The sequence below is a fragment of the Lepisma saccharinum genome, chromosome 2, assembly GCF_977018435.1.
Source record: "Lepisma saccharinum chromosome 2, izLepSacc3.1, whole genome shotgun sequence".
Classification (NCBI taxonomy): Eukaryota; Metazoa; Arthropoda; class Insecta; order Zygentoma; family Lepismatidae; genus Lepisma; species Lepisma saccharinum.
The window spans coordinates 7,342,938-7,365,079 of record NC_139230.1 but is presented as its reverse complement, the minus strand read 5'-3'; the positions used below and the strand labels follow the sequence as shown (position 1 = coordinate 7,365,079).

Below are 22,142 nucleotides of genomic sequence, written 5' to 3'. Positions count from 1 at the left end.
TTCTGGGAGGGGCACAGAATACGCTGGATGTATATAATAGGATGCGTAGATCTAACATCTAAATCCATGAAAACCCTTGGACTAATTTACACGTTTCTGCCATCTTAATCTATTTTCAAACGTGCGTCTTACCTATTCTTGAATTTGGTTCCTGTATTTGGTCCATGTCCTGGGAAAGCAATGTAATGGAAACAGACAAAGTAGTATTTTTTTTTCCTCAGAATACTCAAATCCAGCCATTGAAAGCCTTTCCAACACGAAATTCTATCTACTCTACAAATTCATGATCTTCCTCTTCGCCATCAAGTGTCAGATCTGATATTTCTTTACAGAATTATGAATGGACAACTTTTCACTAACCAACTCTTGCCACTTTTTCACATCCGGATCCCACGTACCAACAGCAAATGCAACTATTTATTTTACACTAAGTCTCAAAGGTTATTCCTAGAACAATAATCACTTCTGTATAGGCTACAAACCATGTACGTACAATTCATTCCAGGCTTCCATCTCTCCAAGCAGGCTTTTAGAATGGCATGCATCAAGCATATGAAGAATAATTAATATTTGTTATACGACACTAGTTGTTATTGTTTTTATTATTGTGTTACATGTTTATATGTTTGTGTGTGTGCGCGCATGCTTCTCATTTGTTAATTTCAATTTTTCTCTGTTGATATCCAGATGTAAAATGGATTTCTAAGCATTCGGGATTTTTCAAATTAAAAAAAAACAAACATTACATTAAGGCCTATATTAGTTTCTTTGTTGAAAATATTTGGTAAAGTTTGTTTTAGGTTCCCTTCGTGCTTAGATAAGCTAACAGGGATTGGACCTTCAGTTTAAAATGGAATCGAACCACTGTGCAGAGTCTTCACGAGGAAACGAACCGCGACCTCATGGGTACGATGCTTGTATTAACAAAGATTTAAAAAGACTCTCAGGTTGGCCGTGAAGTGGAAGGTGGTAAAATGAAGTGTGGAAATTTTAAAAGGATAAAACATACCCATTATACAGAATACAATAAGGTTTATTTTATTAGGGATTCGTAAATTAACAAAAATGCTGAAATGGCTTGAAATGAACAACGAAACCTTCCCATGATCTTAGACAAACATTTCGCCTAACATTTTTCTCTGCCGTCTGAAATGGTTTCTTCTATGGCTGAGATTCGAAAGCTACTTTAAACGCGTGAATGATATGAAAGCAACAGCTGGCCTTGGTCTAACTCGTACATGTTTACCACAGGTGGGCGAAAATATACATTCTTGCGAAATACACAGTACTGTGCAAAGTATTATTGTAACTTACTTTTCATTTAAATTATTAAGAAATTCATTGTGATCAGAATTGACGGCGATTTTCTCCAGATGGAGCAGCAGTTGTTCCAATATTTGTAATCGCACAAAACTTCGCTGTTTTCAAATAGAACTCCCGAGTTGGAAAATTTGAGGCGACACCGATACTAAACATATTGTAAGCAGAAATAGGAAAATTAATCAACAGTTGAGTATTCAGCTTTGTGCTGATATCGGTCTTATTTGACATCGCTTTTCTGCCTCGTTTAGCTAACAGCGACGATGAGGACACTCCCAAAGGAACAGACATGCCCAGGCCGGGAAATCGAAACCTGCAGTAGCTATATCGTTACTCGACCACTCAACGAACTTGGCAACTAAGCATTGTCCTTGTGATTTAATACTTTTATGGACTCCTTATCTTCTAAGTGACTTCTTTATGAACCGGGGTAAGTATTTCTATTCTTGAAACATGTAAATAAATATTTCAAGAGTGATTTATGAAGTATAAGAGAGAATTATTTATTAATCGCAAACCAATGGATCATAAATATCTGTCAAACAAGAGATAGGAAGCACTCTAACTCGCTGAACGCACATTCAAATGGACGAATACTTTCTTTTCTCTTTCACTTCCGTGACTATTAGTCCAGTCAAATTAAGAGTTTAACCTGAACGTTCGAAACAATGAAACGAAACTTGCTGCAGCATGTAGTACTACTTGAGATGTATTTCCAAAGAGTCCCAAAGAATACCGTTGCGGGTTTCGGAGATATGACGTCATCAATATGGCCGCCGTCAGAATTTGTAGTGCAATCTTTATACGCGTATAACTTCTCACAAGATAGAGATAAAACCTTCGCTTTTGCTCCAAATGAGAAAAAATCGATTGGTCAATTTATCGAATAAAATCTATTATATGTACTGGATACAATGTCTGAAATATAGTAACAAAAATGGAGAAAATTAGATTTTTCATTACCTGTTTTATAGGTTTTTCGTAAATTACTTAGTAATTATAAAGTACTATTAAACATTCTGACATTATAATTGTAGAGCGTTTTAAGTACTTTACAACGGTACCTGGCCCTTTTGTCTACCATTCACCATAAGGAAGTTGTTTGATTTAATGTAGTGGTTGTTTGCTAGCTGATATACTGCCCTGCTAGTGCTGTTGAAACATAAGGAAAAGTGGTAGATTATTTCACTTCTGGCGGAGAACATTATCTTTGGGGAGGGCATAGTACATTTCTTCCTGAATGTAAAACGCTCAAGACCACTAGCTTTTATTCTCTCGTTCGTCTGTAATGACGTCATCAAAATTGCGGCCATGACGAATATTTTCATTCCTGAATTCTGTTACTCCATGACAGTTATTTATCATTCATGGCATCTTGTTTTCATGCAAGATTCACTTTGAAACTCTATTATGAAAGTTAGAAATTTAAAAGACCCACCTTATCATATAACATTAAATATGGTGGTCAATATGACCGCCAAAATGTAAAAATAAGCATTTCACCCATATGATCAGGTTTGGAATCATTCACTGTGTTTTGGAGGTTCCAGAATTCAACGGTGGCACCAAAATTAGTGCCCGACTGAATCTATGGAAAAATACTAGTTGTCCTTTGACACTCTCTATGTATACAGGGCGATTCAAGAGTCCTATATCATGGAACAACTCCGTTATTATATCAGATAGCGAGAAATGGAAAGATATTGGAAATATAAAGTTTCCAATCAAAGAGACGTCTGGAATAGTTGACAACTGTCAGATTTTGTACAATTCCAGGTGCCTACTTGGCGGGGAGGGGAGGGGAGGGGGTTAAGTGTTTATAAACACACAATGCATTCACTTCAGTGCGTTCAATGTAACACATGCTGACATAGGGCATATCGGGTGGGCGGTTGATGGCTTGTTGATGAGCAGAACACGTCTACAGACGTTTACGCTGTTTATGTGTGATGTTTTATCGCACAGAAGAAAAACAAATGTCTGAAATGCAAACATAAGGAACTCGCCGTCTGCCCACTTCTGTAAACAACTGTCCAAGAGCATAGTTGATACAATTGAAGGCAATCCATACTTTCCAAGCTCTATTTTTGCTATACCGCTGAATGCGTAAACCGTATCGAATCCTGTGATTGAATGAAAGATTAGCAGATTGGTGCGGATCTCAGATGTTGGTCGGTGTTCCCTGCTACCAAAATCAATTCAAAGCTTCTGAATATTTCCTCCTTTTGAAGAGACGTGTAGAGCCAGGACAACAACATTTGTGTTCACGTATGCTGATGTATAGGTGGTGCACATTGAAACTGAAACACTGGAATGCAGAGACTAACCTATTTTATTATGGTGTTTTCCACCTTGGCGGCCAGTACAGCAGCAACACATCTGGAGAAGGACCGATAGAGGTCCTGCACAGTGGTGAGAGGTATTTGAAGCCATTTCTCCTGAAGCAGACCAATGCGTTCACCACATGTTGTTGGTGGAGGGAAACGTCACCGCACGCGATCCTCCAAAAGACCCCATAAGGACTCAATGATGAGATCCGGCGACTGGGCGGGCCATGGCAGATGTTCAACCTCACGTTCATGCTCATCGAACCACTCTGCGACCTGTTTAGCAGTAAGCATCGGTGCGTTATCATCCTGGAATACTGCACCACCGTCTGGGAACAATATTTGCACCATAGGATGCAGATGGTCCTCCATAATGGTCCTATAGTCGTTGGCAGTGACAGGTCCCTGTAGAACGATCGGTGGTCCCACGATACTACCACGATATTGCACCCCACACCATCACGGACCCACCTTCATGCTTCACTCTGGGCACTATGCAGTCTGATTGGTATGCTTCAGATAGACTTCTTCAAACGTAAACTGTTCCAGATGTATGGAAAACAGTGAAGGTGGACTCATCCGAGAACACGACATATTCCAGGTCGCCTAACGTCCATGATTTTGCGCTGCTGACACCAGTCAACCCACTTTTTGGCATTGGTGCTAGTGATCACGGGATTCGGTACAGCAACCTTGCCATGGACGTTGGCCCTATGAAGTTCTCAATGGATGGTTTTGGTAGAAACAGGTTCAGTCAAGTGTGTATTCAATTCTGCTGTGACTTTTGCAGCGGTGGTTTCACGCTCTTTGGACACGATCCTCAGTAACACCCTAATGTCCCTGTCAGACAGCAGCTCACGTTTCCTCCGACAGTGGTTCGTCCTTCATTCTGGTATACTGCCATGACCCTTGATACTGTGGCTCTGAATACTCTACAAATATTTGCAGTCTCCATTACTGATGCACCAGCGAGACGAGCATCAATAATTCGACCTCTTTGGAACTCTGATATGTCCCCCATTCGACGTACAGCCCAGCTCCTACTGTGCCAGTGTGACTGGCAGGCACACACCTATGCCCTCGACTGCCCGCAATGCTGTGCATGACCAACAGGTGGCGGAGGCGATCCCTCTCGCGGCGTGTTCTGTAATCTCTTTCAGTTTCAATGTCCACCACCTGTAGTCATGATTATTAACAGCTACATATGCCATGAAGAGAAGAAGGATACCGTGCGCTTCTTCATGTCTTAAAGGTCAAACTTTGTCTTCAAGTATGCATAACATCTCTTTCTTCAGTACTTTTCAACTGTATACTGTGTTGCCTTGAAGTGAAATAGTTAGTCTACTCCTAGAAACTCTTTGAAATGTGTCAGGATTTTCGTGGAAGGTGTGATTTGGACATTAATTCCTTTATCGTAAGACGTGTTCTCTAGACTGGCGGGTATCAGGCCAAGATAATACATATCAAATACTTGAAGACAATGTAATACTCCAAAAACGTTTTTGATGTTTTCGGAGTAAGTACGTGCATTAATACTGCTTGATCTAGTATGGCTGTCGTAATCTTAATATTACTTATATTTTCTTCGTAGATCTTGACTTGGACTTGAACTTAACCATTTCTCTTTGACTGGAAACTTTATATTTCCAATATCTTTCCATTTCTCGCTATCTGGTATAATAATTGAGTTGTTCCATGATATAGGACTCTTGAATCACCCTGTATACATAGAGAATGTCAAAGGACAACTAGTATTTTTCCATAGATTCAGTCGGGCACTAATTTTGGTGCCACCGTTGAATTCTGGAACCTCCAAAACACAGTAAATGATTCAAAACCTGATCATATGGGTGAAATGCTTATTTTTACATTTTGGCGGTCATATTGACCACCATATTTAATGTTATATGATAAGGTGGGTCTTTTAAATTTCTAACTTTTATAATAGAGTTTCAAAGTGAATCTTGCATGAAAACAAGATGCCATGAATGATACATAACTTTCATGGAGTAACAGAATCCAGGAATGAAAATATTCGTCATGGCCGTCATTATGATGACGTCATTACAGACGAACGAGAGATTAAAAACTAGTGGTCTTGAGCGTTTTACATTCAGGAAGAAATGTACTATGCCCTCCCCAAAGATAATGTTCTCCGCCAGAAGTGAAATAATCTACCACTTTTCCTTATGTTTCAACAGCACTAGCAGGGCAGTATATCAGCTAGCAAACAACCACTACATTAAATCAAACAACTTCCTTATGGTGAATGGTAGACAAAAGGGCCAGGTACCGTTGTAAAGTACTTAAAACGCTCTACAATTATAATGTCAGAATGTTTAATAGTACTTTATAATTACTAAGTAATTTACGAAAAACCTATAAAACAGGTAATGAAAAATCTAATTTTCTCCATTTTTGTTACTATATTTCAGACATTGTATCCAGTACATATAATAGATTTTATTCGATAAATTGACCAATCGATTTTTTCTCATTTGGAGCAAAAGCGAAGGTTTTATCTCTATCTTGTGAGAAGTTATACGCGTATAAAGATTGCACTACAAATTCTGACGGCGGCCATATTGATGACGTCATATCTCCGAAACCCGCAACGGTATTCTTTGGGACTTTTTGTGAGAAATACAACTCAGGTAGTACTACATGTTGCAGCAAGTTTCGTTTCATTTTTTTGAATGTCCAGGTTTGCCTCCAAAAATGCCTAATTTGACTGTACTATATAATGTATGATGATAACGTCTTGCGATTGGTCGCTAACAGTTAACATGTGTAAGGCAAAGGCCCAAACCAGCGGACAATATTGCATTAGAAGCGCCTGACAAATGTGAAACTCAAATTTTGATTGTTGTGATAATTCATTTAAAACGATTAAAATTTCAAATCAAGTTTATACTCTTTAACGTGCCCTATTTCTTCTCTTTTCATGAAGTAGATGAGAGTGAAATGACAGTAATTAAAAAAGTTTTATTATTTAATACAATTTCAAAATCAAATGATGAGCAAAATTCTAAAAGACACAGAACTTTACTTATGTACGCCTCAAAAGTGATCGTATATCACTTACATGAAGACCAATCCTTTGATATTTTAAGCATGTGACTTACGTGAGTGGGAGATGTGAGGTAAGGGGAGGGGGTGGAATGTTTCTTTTAAAGGAGTTAGTACTATATGTTGACATATTTTCTTATATTTAACGTTTTGGGAAGGAAGCTGGTCTAAGTGGGTTATCATCCCCACTAATCCCCTGGGCACCCCACTGTATATAGTTAAATAGGTTTAAATGAAAATAACCTACACCAGGGAATAATTCAACAAGTGAGGATCCTATGTGATTTTTTGTATTTTATGTATTTTTCTTATTTTTACATCACTCCCTCCCCTACACTTTATACTAATGGCGACATGAATGGTGACTGTAAGAGATTTATAGAAGGACACTCGCAAAGGAACATCTATGCCTTGGGCGGGACTCGAACGCCGGAACCTTTGATGGAGATATTGCAAGTCGACAACGAAGCTCGAGCTCGGCCACGGAGGCCTAGTCTTTTCAAATGTGCTGCCAATATTTTGCACCGGAAATGTAGCTGAAAGAAGAGAAGAATTATATTTATGAAAGAACTGGACATAATGGTGGAAATGCTTTCAGCAAATGCAATTCCAATATTAATTTGAGATGAGAAATTTGAACGCAATAAAATTTCCATTCGCCCATATAGAACTTGATCTTTAAAACTGTTCTAGAAGTCTCATAAAGGGCTTACGCACCGTGTTGTTCTGGCACACGAGGACAAAATTGCTTAAAAGAAACGGAGAGAAAATTAATCCTTCGTTGAAGAATCAATACAATAGCCCTGTAATATAAAATGTGGGGAGGCTGCTTATAACTTTTGTTTACAGCGAAAGGAGATGGAAATATATTGTCTGCAGAGAATTTTATTAGAAGATCTAATTACTTACCAGCAAGGAATATACTAATTGGAGTAATTGGAATCGGAGTAGAAATATCTGCAATGATTTCTAGCTCGTAAATGAGAAGAAAACAAATATGAACGTTCAAGAAAAGAAGAATCTAAAGTTATGTAACTAGGATTTAATTTGAATCTCGTCAGCGGATACGATTTTCATTTTGTAAATGAACTGTGTAGCTCCATCTCATATTAAAGATAATGACAATAGAAAGTCAAATCTCTTACAAACCCAAATATTAGTTCATTAAGTGTTAGAAAAATTTCAATGTGACCAATCATTATCAATTCTAGATTTAGACAAAAAAGAAAATAGTATTTTTATTTATGGTAACTAACATCACATATTATATCTATTTCAGATTGTAATTACAGAACCGAGTGGCGCGATGATCCAAGATGGAACTATGAAGTTGTACCAGAACATTATCAAGGAGTTCACTACATCAACGCTTCATTTGAGGATTTGGATGATATCACAGGTACTGTATTTAATTGGTGACGGAAATTTGAAGTTATAGAAAAAGCTAATATCCTAAATTAGATTTATATATTGATTGATTTTAAGATTTTGTAGCTCCAGGTGCCAGAGCTTCGTTAGACTGTCATAATGCAGTTGGAAGAGGGTTTGAAATTTCAATGTCTCCTAAAAGGTGAACTCGCTACACCTTTTGACGAACCAAGAATTGTTCACTCTTCTACATTTAAGCGTATGTGGTTTGGAAATATTAATAGATGTAAATTTACAGGTGTATTTTGCCTGGAGGACCTTCACTGAACTAATTATAATTTTGGTTTCTGATCTTCGATTTCGAAAGTTTGACGTAGAATTGCATTTTCACATTCTTAGCAGCCTTTAAGGATGTTTTAAGGATACAAAATTTTAAAATCAAAATAAAAGTGTTACTTGACATCGAACTATTTTACTAATCGGGTAAGAAATTTGGCATTTTCACAGAAAATGATAAAAAAAATACAGTGGATATGCAAGTGGAAATCACTTTGTTATATTTTTAAGTGCTTAGAACATCGGTGACGATAAAATTATTTGTGTTATTAGGCAATTGCTTTATTGTTATTTGGCGCTCTACGAAAAATTGAAGGTATGGATATACGTACAGATTACATAACTTAAACGATGACTTTGGCTTATAGCACGACGACGAGAGTGGAATAAAATAACTAATAGAAACACAGAAGTCTTTCTGGAATAAGTGCTCTATCTTAAACGATATCCCACGGTAGACGGAATTTTAGTTGCTAGTGTATGAAACCATTTAAGTGCACAGAAACTTGATTGCATAACTTTTTTCCACCTTGAGGTCTTGAAAGTTGACTTTATAGATGATGATTTGGTGATGTGAATAATGTGTACATTGTTGTGAGCTCCACAAATATTTCTGACCCTTACATATGCAGCTCATCTTACCACAGTGGTGTATCAGTCTATTTATTCATCAGTACACAATGTAAGCCATATTGACTACAAAACCATGGAAACATGTATATGTTATCGGAATGACAAAGTTTTTGTTTCCTCTTGCACATCCAGCATTTTACTCATTTCCCTAGAGCCAGTGGGAGTTGACAAGGCACTCCATTCAACATGCTTCAATTATATTGCACATGTACAGAGGAGTAAGTGACCTATATATGGAAACATTGTGAGACATATATAGTAATTGTGTTCACAGTGATGATTGCAGTATCCCTGGCAACGTCTGAATGAAGACTCTTGGGGATATTTAAACCCAGAGGATTTTCATGCAATAACAAAGGCCACAAAGACCTTTTCTGAAAGGGAAAAAGTGTGCAAAAAATATTGGCCAAACAATCGTGATTTGAACATGTAGTAGTAGACTTGTGGTTATCTTTCATGCACATGATGTTAGAAAGAGAAGTTTAAAATTATCAAGAGGGCATCCCCGATGGCGCAGTGGTAGCGTCGTTGCCTTGTAGTCAAGGGGTCCCGGGTTCGATACCCTACGGAGGCACATAGTGGTTCGAATTCCACTTTAAACTGTAGGTCCAGTCCCGATTATCCTTACTGTGCATAAAGTGGACTTAAAACACCAAATGAATCAATCAATTAAAATTATCAAGCATAGAGCTAGGCGCTTCCAGTTTGTTCTTCCAAAATTTGGAAGCTACTGCAACCAGGTAGCAGGAGGAAGTCTCTTAAATTGAACCACTTGTATATTTTTTTTAGATTTTGATGGATAGATAATTTTATTTACCTTTAGAATGAGTACATTCATGGTTTCGTCATGTTTCTTTGGATTACATTTCACTACAACTTAATTGAGTTTTTTCTTGTGGATTTATATGATGCATAAAGTACACTAGTTCATGCAGTAGCGTACGCAGGATTTCATCAAGGGGGGTGTTATTTCGAAAACTTTCTAAAAATTCACATTACCATTGTTTTATTATACTTTATTTAATTAATTAATAATAATTAATTAATTAATTATTATTATAATTAATTTAATTACTACTAATAATTATTATTAATGCAGCTGCTATTTATGACAGAAATAGAACAAAATTACATTTCTTTTGTTTCTTTGTTACAAAATAATTGTCTAGTCAACGGTTATTTGTATATGATAAGTGAGACATTTTAAGTGTGAAGAAAATCCATAAAAACACGCAAATATATTAAATTTATTGAAATAATCGAAATATGAAACTCATTCAAGGAGACGCGCTGGTCTAGTCTGACAACTTCGTGGGATATCCGGGTTCGATTCCCGGAACTGGTTGGAATTTATCCAGCCTTGTCTCCGCACCCAGCCTCATAGCAATGGGTACCTGAGAGCAACCCTGGTGGATGAAGGCTGCCGGAGCATGGTGCTGATCACATCACCTGCAAAATAGTTCGAGATCAAGAATCTTTGGGGCCCACCACACCACTACGTGTGCCTTCATGGCACGGTGCTATATGCACGGGGGAATTTACATTACCTTTACCTATGGAACTCGCCCAGGATGATGATGAAGCGCGAGAATACATGTTGCTAAATTCCACTGAGTCTATGTGTTCGTTGAAAAGTAAGTTTATAGACATTCCAACACATTTATCACTTCTAGGTGATTCACAAAGCACTTCTTCAACATTATTTAATGATGTGGATGTAGACTCAGCATCACTTGAGAGTTCACAAGGGGTTGCGAAATCAGTACAGAGAAGAACGTTTGCAATAAGGTCGGCACACAGCGACGAAGCAAGGAATTTTCACAATTCTCGCGAGAGTCACTGCGCGTCATTTTGCAAAAAAAAATTGCAAAATTGAAATTTGCTGCCGCTTAGATTGTGTTTGGAATGTTTTTTTTTCTTCATGCTGCATGGGAATAATAATTCAAATTATTATTATTATTATTATTATTATTATTACTGTCGCAGATCTTTGACTGTGATAAATTAGCCATTTTTTTTCTACAGCATATTCCATAATATTTCAAAAGCTCAAGGGGGGGGGGGGGTTTAAACCCGGTAACCCCCCCCCTTGCGTACGCCACTGAGTTCATGGAATGAATTGCAATTCAATACATAATAGAATAGAATACATGGAATGAATATATTGAGTGAATGCAAAAGAATACATATTATGACACTGACATATAAAATTTTGTGAATACACAAATGTTGTACATATACATGGATTCTGTAGCAGATAAGCAAAATCCTGTTCTTTAATCATGTTCATACGAGTTTAAGAGAAAAACATAATGTGTTACCATGTAAAGTCTATGATGCAAAAAGTGTAAAGATGCATAGTGGCACAACTTATGATCATGTACCATAAATTGTACCACCAATATTATCAATTATACAATCAGTAAAATGTAGGTTTGTGACGGATAATAGAGAAGTATAATAGACTTTATTTACGACATAGCTTGCGAGAACTGTGAGTACACATTAGAAGAATCCTATTATATTCCGTTTCGAAGTGGTGACACTGCAGGGTCCACAACCACAGTTTGTTTTTTCTCTCTCTTACGTACTTATACACAATCCGTCCAGTGGGAAAGGTGACTAATGATAAATGAAAGCCAAGACTGGTAGTTTACAATAACGTTTGATTTTGATTTGATTTAGTTTATTTTACTTCGCGTTTTGTGCCTCTTGGCTAATTTGCGAAGATGGGGATGAGTGATGAAATGATGAAATTGATGAATGGACATTCACAAACAACCAAGCCCGACCGGGATTCGAACCCGGGACCCTTGGCGTCGCAGCGCGATGTGCTAACCACTCGGCCACAGGGTCGGGCAGAATAACGTTTAATCAAAACAGACACCTTGTGAGTCAATACACACTGAATCGGTTGTATAACTTTGTGAAGCAGTCTTGGTACTCATTTTTCGGAATTGTATCCAAAATCACGGTCGAAGCCTTTTGGATGTCTGGAATGGTGTCGAAACGGCTTCCTTTCAACGACAATTTCAGTTTTGGAAATAGACAGAAGTTGCATGGAGCTAAATCTGGAGAATATGGGGTGTGATCGAGCTCCACTATCCCTCTCTTGGCCAAAAACTGGCGAACCAACCTGCTCTTGTGCAAGGGTGCATTGTCGTGCAACAGAGACCATGAGCCTTGTTCCCGATATTCAGGCCGAACTCTACGAATCCTGGTCAATAGACGATGCAAAACACCCACGTAATACTCAGCGTTCACAGTAGTGTGACCCTCTGGAGTGAATTCCTTGTGGATAATGCCTTTGGAATCGAAGAAAACAGTTTTGATTCGGATCTTCTGCATGCGCACTTTCTTCGGTTTTGGAGAGCCTGGACCCTTCCATTCCATGTTCGCTTTGTGAGTGGTTCGTACTGAAAGCACCGTGTTTCATCACCTGTTACAATGCTTGACATGAATCCTGGATCCACATCAGCTGCTTGTTTCATGTCTTTGCAGTGTTCCACTCAGCAATGTTTTTGTTGGTCACTGAGTGTGTGTGGCACAAACCGCGCACAGACCTTCCGTTTGCCCAAATTTTCGGTTAGAATGACGACTTCGATATTCCAGTGAGATCCTCGATGAGCTTTGCAGATGCACAATGATCCTTGCGTACTATCTCCGCCACTTTTTGGACGTTTTCGTCAGTTTGCACAGTCACTGACGGTCCTGGTCGCGGATCGTCTTCAATGCTCTCCTCACAAAATCTTGCATATCACTTAAACACATTGTTACGGCTCAATGCCTCACTACCGTAAACAGTTCAAATCATTTGAAACGTCTCTGTTGAACTTTTACCCAATTTGAAACAGAATTTAATGTTGGCACATTGCTCCGTTTCCGACCGTCGTTCAGCAGGTACTGTCTGTCACAAGATCCGTATGCGTCGACCGTTGACACTAATGCTTTGCGACTTTGCCGAAAGAAAGTCGAAATGTGTTGCTACGTATGTGGTGGTTCCGTGGCAAAAAAAAATCAGTCACCTTTCCCACTGGACGGACTGTGTATTTCTGCCGAGACAGAACATCAATATCATGCTTGGATTCTATGTAAATAACCTTGTCTTTCTCTTTCTCTCTGTTTGTGTATGTTTGCATGCATGTATGTGTGAGGGCCTACCAAATGACGTAGTAGTAACATCGTCGCTTTGTAATCAAGGGGTCCCCGGTTTCGATATTCGGTGGAGGTACATGGTGGTTCGGATCCCACTTTAAACTGTAGGTCCAGTCCCAATTAGCCTATCTGTGCAAAAAGTGGACTTAAAAGAAAAAAAACTCTATCAAGTATGTATGCGTGAGAGAGAAAAGTTGAATGATTGCGCACGCGTGCTTTTTGGAATATTAGAAGATCAGAACATTGTTGAGATCGTTGACAAATAACCCAGAAATGTAGGTTTTCTTTTATGTGAGGGAAATCTTGAACTAAAATAGAAGAAATATCAATCATGGATATTTCTAAAGCAAATTTCTGAAATGGCAACGTCGGTATCGACGTCACCGATTATAGCAATTTTGATTGTACTTAACTTGAAGATAATGTTTCTGAATTGAGCGGAAGGACGCAGGCTGTTGGTTTCCATGTAATCCTGAGTTCTGGCCAAGATAAGCAAATATTATGCGACATCTGGCTACTGATAAACTTCTTCATTTCTCATGTGTGTCGAGGTAGAAACGTAGAGAAATATATATGCAGTGCACGTTTTTTTGTAAACAAGTTATTGCACGCGTGTACAGTCGACGAATTTAGTAGTACTGTGTAATTTATACAGCGCAATTTTGATACTCATTTTAAAGTTTTGCTGCCTTTTCCCCGCATATGGGGCTCGCCCAGCCTCAAATCAATGGGTACCTGGGGGCAATCCTGGGGGTCAAAGCGCCAGAGGTCCGGGTTCAAATCCCGGCATGGGTGTTTTTGTGAGTGTCCCTTCATCAATTTCATCATGCCATCACTTATCCTCATCTTTGCGATTAGCCAACGAGGCAGAAAAGGGAAGTAAAATAAAACCAATCAATCTGTATCCATTGAATGGCCTCGACGAGGAGTGATGACCGTCTAACGAAATAAGTGGCAGAAGAGCTGTCCCACAACCTGGACACGTTTGTCATGTTTCAGTCTCGGAACGACTGGCTTCAAAGCACATTTCTATCAGAATTAAGCCCCGTATAGTTCGCTGCACATTTTGACTTTCTCTGCACTCGCGCGTAGTTGGTTACACGGTGCAACACCGACTCTTCTACTTCGTTGATTTGGTGTCAAGTAGTGTGTTTGGTGTCTGCACCGTTTGCACTACGTTCTGGACCGGTGTTGTGTGTGGTGTATGATCACGTGGTGCGTGCTAACTAGTCAAATGAACGTTTAAAGCAGCAGACAGGCATTTGTTGAATCTTCTGAACTTGAACACTGCTATTCGTCTACTTGGTTGATCGTCATCTCCCACCAGGATACACCTGCACTACACCTAGTGTCAAAAAGTGCAGCGAACTAGACTCCAGAAATAAACACACATTTATATTTTGTGGATTATACGTGAAATTTCGTTACTTAATGACTCTAATTGGGACTGCAACGTGTTCGATAAGAGTCTCAGTGAATCTTACAGGCCCTTCTGATTACGAGACAACAAGAACAGCCATTAGGCAACCTATTTCAAGGGTACTAAATGCCCAGAGCAATGTTTCGTTCCGATTCTCCGAACTTCATTCATCTTGATGAAAATCTTCATACTTGGCGAAATTAATGACTTCCTGCTTGACTGAAGTGAACTCCAAAGCATCGGAGAAACTCTCGAAAGGGGGAATATAAAAGAACGCGAGGCAATCGGTAGAAGGCAAGAGATTGATTTAAATCAGGTTGATTTAAATTGCGATTTCAATCACTTTAAATAAATAATTTATAGAATAATGTACATAAGGATTTTGTAGATATCAGAATCACTTTTGGTGCAAGTACATTAATCTCGTAATCATATAATAGTGTTTATTAGGCTCTAAGAAAGGAAAAGGAAGGAAACAAAATATATGTACTGATGGGGTGAAGCTCAACGAAAGGAAATTTAATATGTAAACTGTAAACACACTTAAATTCTCTTGATTTAAAATTAAGTAATTTTTATAGGCAAAAATAGCAAACATTATGTGTAGAAAAATATACAAAATACTAATCATGTTAAACTGTAAACAGTGTCACTGTCATTAAACTGTAAATAAACATGGTAGCTGATATTTTGCAAATATCATTAAAGAGATTGCCAAACTTCAGCTGCAAAGACTTTAAACAATATTTTAAGTTACAATTATAGAGTACATCCAGAATGTTTTATTTTCACTGGAAGAAATGTTACTGAAATTATGTATTACAGTTCATAAATACACTCAACAAACATTTCCATTTTTTTTATTTGCTTTAATCAAACTGATCAAATATTTTACAGAGGTGTGTACTAGAAAAACTTTCTATAAAAAAAGACATATCTATATGTATGGTGCCAAAAGCCACACCAGCAATTTTAGGAATGTTTTTTTTTAAATAAAAACTCTATTAAAATTTTAAAAAATCCGATTTAAATAAAAAAATCAACCAAATGATTTCTAAAATAAGAATCATTATTTTTATCCACCCTGGTACAGCTGACCGCTCAGGAGAAGATCCATGAAGGAAGTGAAGTGACGTAGCAGCAGGCGACTCCACTATTAGGGTCGGGGGTTTGCACCCTGAGTGAAAAACACATGTGGGCTCGCTGTAACCAGTGCAGCGACGCAAGTCGTTTAGGGTTACCAGAAGTTCTCTTTTACCCGGACAAATCCTGTTTTTCGGGTACTAAAAATGCTCCGGGCGGGTTTTTAGGAAAATTCTGAAATATCCTATTTTTTGGGGTATAGACAGCTGCTTAACTTCAAGATTAGTAACAAAATGTTATTTGTAAACAATTGTTAATATTGCTTCCGTTTTCAATTTCAAAGTAAACAAATACAACACTCTCAGTTGCAAGCGCAAAGAAAATAAACTTTTCTTGCAACAAAGAAAAATTGTTGGACCTTTCCTTTTCTTCTGTTGTCACCGCCGCGCCGCGTGAGGTTTTGATTTCAAACCATTTGTGACATCTACCGCGGCTCTTGGTGAGCAGCAAGTTTCTGACAATAGGTAAGAATATGCAATTCGCCGCGGCCTACTTTGATTTAAGTTTCGTGACAGAATTCAGAAATAAACAGTATCTTTTAACTGCCGTACTCTTGTTACATGGCAGTGGAGAAGTGAAATTCTGTCGATCAGCGATCTGAACCATGCCAAAATGCAAATGTGTTTTTAGTGACGTCTTACAAAAACGGTTTCCTGACTTTAGGCCTGGAAGAAAAAACTCCGAGGCAGAATGTCAATTTATGCTATTTTTTTAAAGTAAGAGACCAAGCTTCACAACCGTATAATATTAGGACCATTGAGTGAATAAATATTAGAATATTAAGACATTTGCCTACAATGAGGCCTATTATTAGTTATACGGAAAAGGTGTAAAATTATTTTACAGGGGTGTGTGATCTATAAGCCCACCAAAACACCAGTAAGCACAAAACATGTGTCTTCGTCTAAAGTTAACTACATTTTGCAATCTAAAAATGCCTTCTTTTTTAAAGTTTGTCATCTGGTAACCCTAAAGCCGTAGCCGTATATTCTTTTAAAATTCTTTGAAATACAGTCTAAATAATGCACAGGATAAGCAATACAAAAGTATTCTGGCCACTGACAAGCTCTACGTGATTGACGCAAATCAACTCCCACGCACTTCGAAAAGCCGCAGCGGAAGGCTTTCTGCTACCCCTAAAATCTGCAAATGGACCGGTCCTTTCCTTCACACCCGCTCCCTGTCTACCCTCGTTTGGGGATCTTCTCGTGAGCGGTGAGCTGTACAGCGTCTCTCAAAAGTCTTAGGACAGCGACATTTTAAACAAAGCAACCCAATTACACAAGGCATTGGTGGGTGGAGTGTAGACTTACGCTCAATTTCAGGGTGGCCACATGCACAGTAGATATTTATGAAATACACGAAAGGAATAAAACCAAGTATTATTGCATACAATTATCAGAATTATTTCGCTAATGAAAAAATTCTTTCCGAAAGAAAGAAAATCGATTTTCTAATATTTCATCGCTGATGAGTCTACACATAGGAAAACAGGAGAGAGGAAACGAAAGGGAACAAAGGAGAGGAGAAAGCGAAAGGAGGAAAGGAAAATTAGACGAGGGAAGAAAAGAAAGGATAAGAGAGGATAAAGTAGTAAGAAAAAAGGAAAAAGATACGAGGAGAGAAGAGGATTATGGAGCAATGAGGAGAAGAGAGGGGGGAAACCGAGATGGGAGAAGAGGAGTTTGGAGAGAAGAGGGTAATGGAGAGCAGAGTTAAGGAGATACAAGAGAAGAACGAAGAGGAGATGAGAAGAGTGCAGTGGAGTCGGAAATCGAAGACAGGAGGAGATAAGAGGAGTGGAGAAGAATGGGATGGAGAGAAGAGGCGAGAACAGAAGGGGAGGCGATATGATATAGAAGAAGAGCAGAAGGAGGGGTGAGAAGAAGGAGATTGAGAGGAGAATTAAGCAAGGAGAAGGAGAGGAGAAGAACAGAAGAGACTGTGGGCGAGACGAGATAAGAAGTAGTTGCAGAAAATATGGTCTCAGCCTCAAGAACTGGTCCATTGATCAAATTAAACATGAAACATTCAATAACATTTGAAAACGTATTAGAGAATGTATTAGATCTGTGCGAAATGCCTTTTGGCTGAGTTCAGAGCAAGATATAATTTTCCACGTAAGATTTGCGATTTTACCTGCGATTATACCACTAAAACATGAATGGAATTTCATATTTATAAGGATTATCCAAATTTTTTCCACTTCTCAGTTCGTTGAAACGGAGGTGATGATGTTTAATATTTCCCCATCGTTAGGTCCAAACACAATCATTACATTTCACACGGCGTGGACAATGAACACAATCGGATATGTCTAAAACTTACGAAAAATCTCTACCACCGGAGGGGTTTGAACCTACGAGCATCAAGTTGACGATCCTTAACGGTAACAACTACCCTACAAGCTTTCGTTTCCGAAATTATGTAGAAGGATCTGATCAATGTGAAATATACATAGGTGCAACTCCCCTCCTACATGTAATGTGCAAAGAATGCTTGATTGTAACAAAGAGAACGAAGGACGTAAACATTTAATTGGAATTTGCACATTATGAAAACTGTTCATTCGATATTTGAGCAGGTAGCCTTGCATTTAACTCGAGTGGAAAGAAGGATGTTTTTAATTAGGAAAAGCATAAATAATTAATTTCATTAATTTTTGTCAATGTTTTTGAATCCGTATGTAATTATCGTCAGAGTATCATAATTCCTTTATTTTCTATGTGAAAATATATCTTTGAACGTGTGTCAATTCACTTATTTCTTTATTTTTCTTGAATTAATTCCAGATGCAGATCAACGTGGGCACTGCTATCACAAATAATGTCCCAATGCTTTAGCTTAATAAAAGGAGGAATATATATATATATAAAAGTCACCTCGTAAGGAGAATTGAACCTGCAACCGCTAGCACCCCAATCGAGAAAACAACATTTTTTTTAAGTATTCTGTCGCCCCAATATTGCCAATATTGTAAATGTCGTTGTATATACATTTAGTTGAACTTTTACTGTAATTTTGAATTGCTTCCTTATAGTATAAAAGCCATCTTCGAGAAATAATTTTCGAAGTGATGAGGAAAAATGAGAATATTGGTAGCTCTTGTGAAAATTAAAATGGGATTTATTTCTTCAAACTTACTTTTCTGATTAGACATTAATAAAGGAAAATATCTAGACTTCAACAGGACGATGGTCTCTTCCTTTGATACTGCAACTGACGAAAGTATCTTGTCCAGAACAGTTTTATGAAATATATTTGCTGTTGCGTAAGGTAACACGAAATAATTACACCGTTTGCAAACTGCCAAATGTGCGAAACGTTATGCGTCAACAGGCGGAAAATTTTATTCATAAAATCAGGTCACATTTGACCCTGCTAGTCAAGAGAGATTAGTGGAACAGTGTGTTAAGGTGCTGGATCAAATCCTTCTTATTTTTCTTCCTCGAAGAACAACAATTTTTATGGCAGAACAACAGTTGTTCCGCCCTTTCTTGCTTTTAAGTTCTTATACATTATTTTAATTGAGTTAAAAATTAAATAAAATATTGCGTTTTTTTTGCATGACGTAGACCGTGGAAGAAAGCATGTGAAAGTACCTGAAATTTTGGATAATCTTTCCATTAAATTTTAATATACGTATTAACATCCACCTCATGCTCCGATAGGTTAATTGGGTTATTGAAAATCGCGAACTTTTTGTTCCATAGAAAATATTTATTTTTAAACGACGGGAGAACATTGGTCGAATTTCCTTTCTAGCTCTTTTGAGAGAATATATATTCTTCTACGATAGGAATCGCGTTCGGAAACAGTGAACAAAATGAATTGGTTTTCAAAGGCATACAAGCTTGGAACCCTAAATTGCTGCCGTTCAAACGTGAGTCTCGCTGTTCAAGGCCGCTTCTTATCGCAAATTACTGTGCTACGATAACACGGCCAGCCTGCACCCAGCAAGTTACAAGTGACCAGAAGCGAATTTTTAAATTGGATCTGAAGCTTCGAAGGTGATCACTAGCTCAAGTGATTATTCCTGACAACCAAAAAAGCTTATTGAATAAGTATTCAGATAGTAATACATGTTTCATCGTGTAACATGTAAGCTACTAATTGAGATTACAGCGTAGTAGTGGCAGAAGATCCATGAAAAACTAAATTAAACTGAAGGGTTGCTTCATTATTGACAACTATTTCAAAAATATTTTTCTTCATTCCCTTGTTTTTTTGTTATTTACTTTTGGCTAATCACAAGGATGAGAATGAAAAGTGAATAGATAAAATTGATGAAGGGACACGCACAAAGAACACCAAAATAGTTTGAAACTGTGAAACTAAATCTTGAATGCAAATTAACCACATATTTCTTGTTTACATGCGAGTAAGAGAGTAAGAATGAAATGGGTTGCACAAAGAGATACTTTTGCGAAAACAATTAACTATACCCTGTCCCATCTATCTCTGGAGCACGGACGCTGCTGGAAAGACTGGTAACTGCAGTCGCTTTCCTGTCTCCACGCAATCCTGTTCCCCTCACGTGTTAATTGATGGAGCAGTCTCGCGTCACTACTTGTGCAGAGACTTGTATTCGTTCGTCTACTCCAGAGATAGCTGTGGACAGAGTGTAATTCGCATACATGTATCAAGTAAAGAAACGTATCTCAGTGAAAATTCGATAGTATTTTAAAACGTTTGCTTGGAAACGTTGACTGGAAACGGCTACTGCAAGGCTACCTGCTCAAATATCGAATGACAGTTTTCATAATGTGCAAATTCCAATTAAATGTTTACGTCCTTCGTTCTCTTTGTTACAATCTAGCATTCTTTGCATATTACATGTAGGAGGGGAGTTGCACCTATGTATATTTCACATTGATCAGATCCTTCTACATAATTTCGGAAACGAAAGCTTGTAGGGTAGTGGTTACCGTTAAGGATCGTCAACCTGATAGTTGTAGGTTCAAACCCCTCCGGTGGTAGAGACTTTCCGTATGTTATAGATAAATCCCATTGTGTTCATTTTCCACGCCTTGGGAAATGTAATGATTGTGTTTGGAATTAACGATACTGGGGAAATGGCAAAGAATAATATCTTTATTTTAACGAACTGAGAAGTGGAGAAAAATGGGATAATTCTTATAAATTTGAAAATTCCATTCATGTTTTTAGTGGTATAATCAATCGCAGGTAAAATCGCTAATCTTACGTGGAAAATTATATCTTGCTCTGAACTCAGCCAAAAGGCATTTCGCACCGATCTAATACATTCTTTAATACATTTTCAAATGTTATTGAATGTTTCATGTCGATAATTTGATCAATGGACCAGTTCTTGACGCTGAGACCATATTTTCTGCAACCACCTCTTATCTCGTCTCGACCACAGTCTCTTCTGTTCTTCTCCTCTCCTTTTTTCCATTCCATCTCCTTCTTCTCACCCCTCCTTCTGCTCTGCTTCTATATCATATCGCCTCATCTCATATCGCCCATCCAACTCTTCTCCATTCATCTTCTCCCCTCCTGTCATCTATTTTCGACTCCACTGCACTCTTCTCATCTCCACTTTGTTCTTCTCTTTTATCTCTTTTACTCCACTCTCCACTCCACACTTTACATCTCCTCCTCTCTTCTCCTCTTCTCTCATCTCGTTTTCCTCCTCTATTCTCCTCTTCTCTCATTTCGTTTTTCTCCTCTCTTCTCCTCTTTGATACATATTCCTCATCTCCCCTTGCATTTTTCCTATCTCCTCAATACTTCTCCTATCCTATTTTATCCTCTCTTCTCTACCCTTATCTACTTTTCCTCTTCTCCTTCCGCTTTCTCTTTTCTCCTCTCCTTTGTTCCCTTTCGTTTCCTCTCTCCTCTTTTCCTTTGTGTAGACTCATCAGCGATGAAATACTAGAAAATTGATTTTCTTTCTTTCGGAAATAATTTTGTCATTTGCGAGATATTGCTGATATATTTAATAGTTTTATACAATAATACTTGGTTTTATTCCTTTATCGTATTTAATAAATATCTATTGTGCCAAGGTTCCCGGGTTCGAATCCCGCTCGGGCTTGGTTGTTCATGAATGTCCATTCATCAATTTCATCATTTCATCACTCATCCCCATCTTCGCAAATTAGCCAAGATGCACAAAAAGCGAATTAAAATAAACTACATCAATCAATCAGTCAATATCTATTGGGCCTCCCAGATGGCGCAGTGGTAGCTTCGTCGCCTTGTAATCAAGAGGTCCCGGGTTCGATACCCGGTGGAGGCACATAGTGGTTCGGATCCCACTTTAAACTGTAGGTCCAGTTCCGATTAGCCTTACTGTGCATGAAGTGGACTTAAAACACCAAATCAACCAACCAATCAATATCTAT

At 38.1% G+C, this 22,142-nt stretch overlaps 1 protein-coding gene across 1 annotated transcript in view; it reads left to right on the top strand.

The window, feature by feature from the left end:
* LOC145984353 (uncharacterized) overlaps positions 1 to 22,142 on the top strand; it is a 242,526-nt gene that overhangs the window by 104,314 nt on the left and 116,070 nt on the right. Inside the window, exon 3 of the mRNA XM_083118009.1 lies at positions 7,996 to 8,115. Coding sequence (XP_082974135.1) covers positions 7,996 to 8,115 — 120 coding nt within the window. The remainder of the gene's footprint in view (positions 1 to 7,995; positions 8,116 to 22,142) is intronic.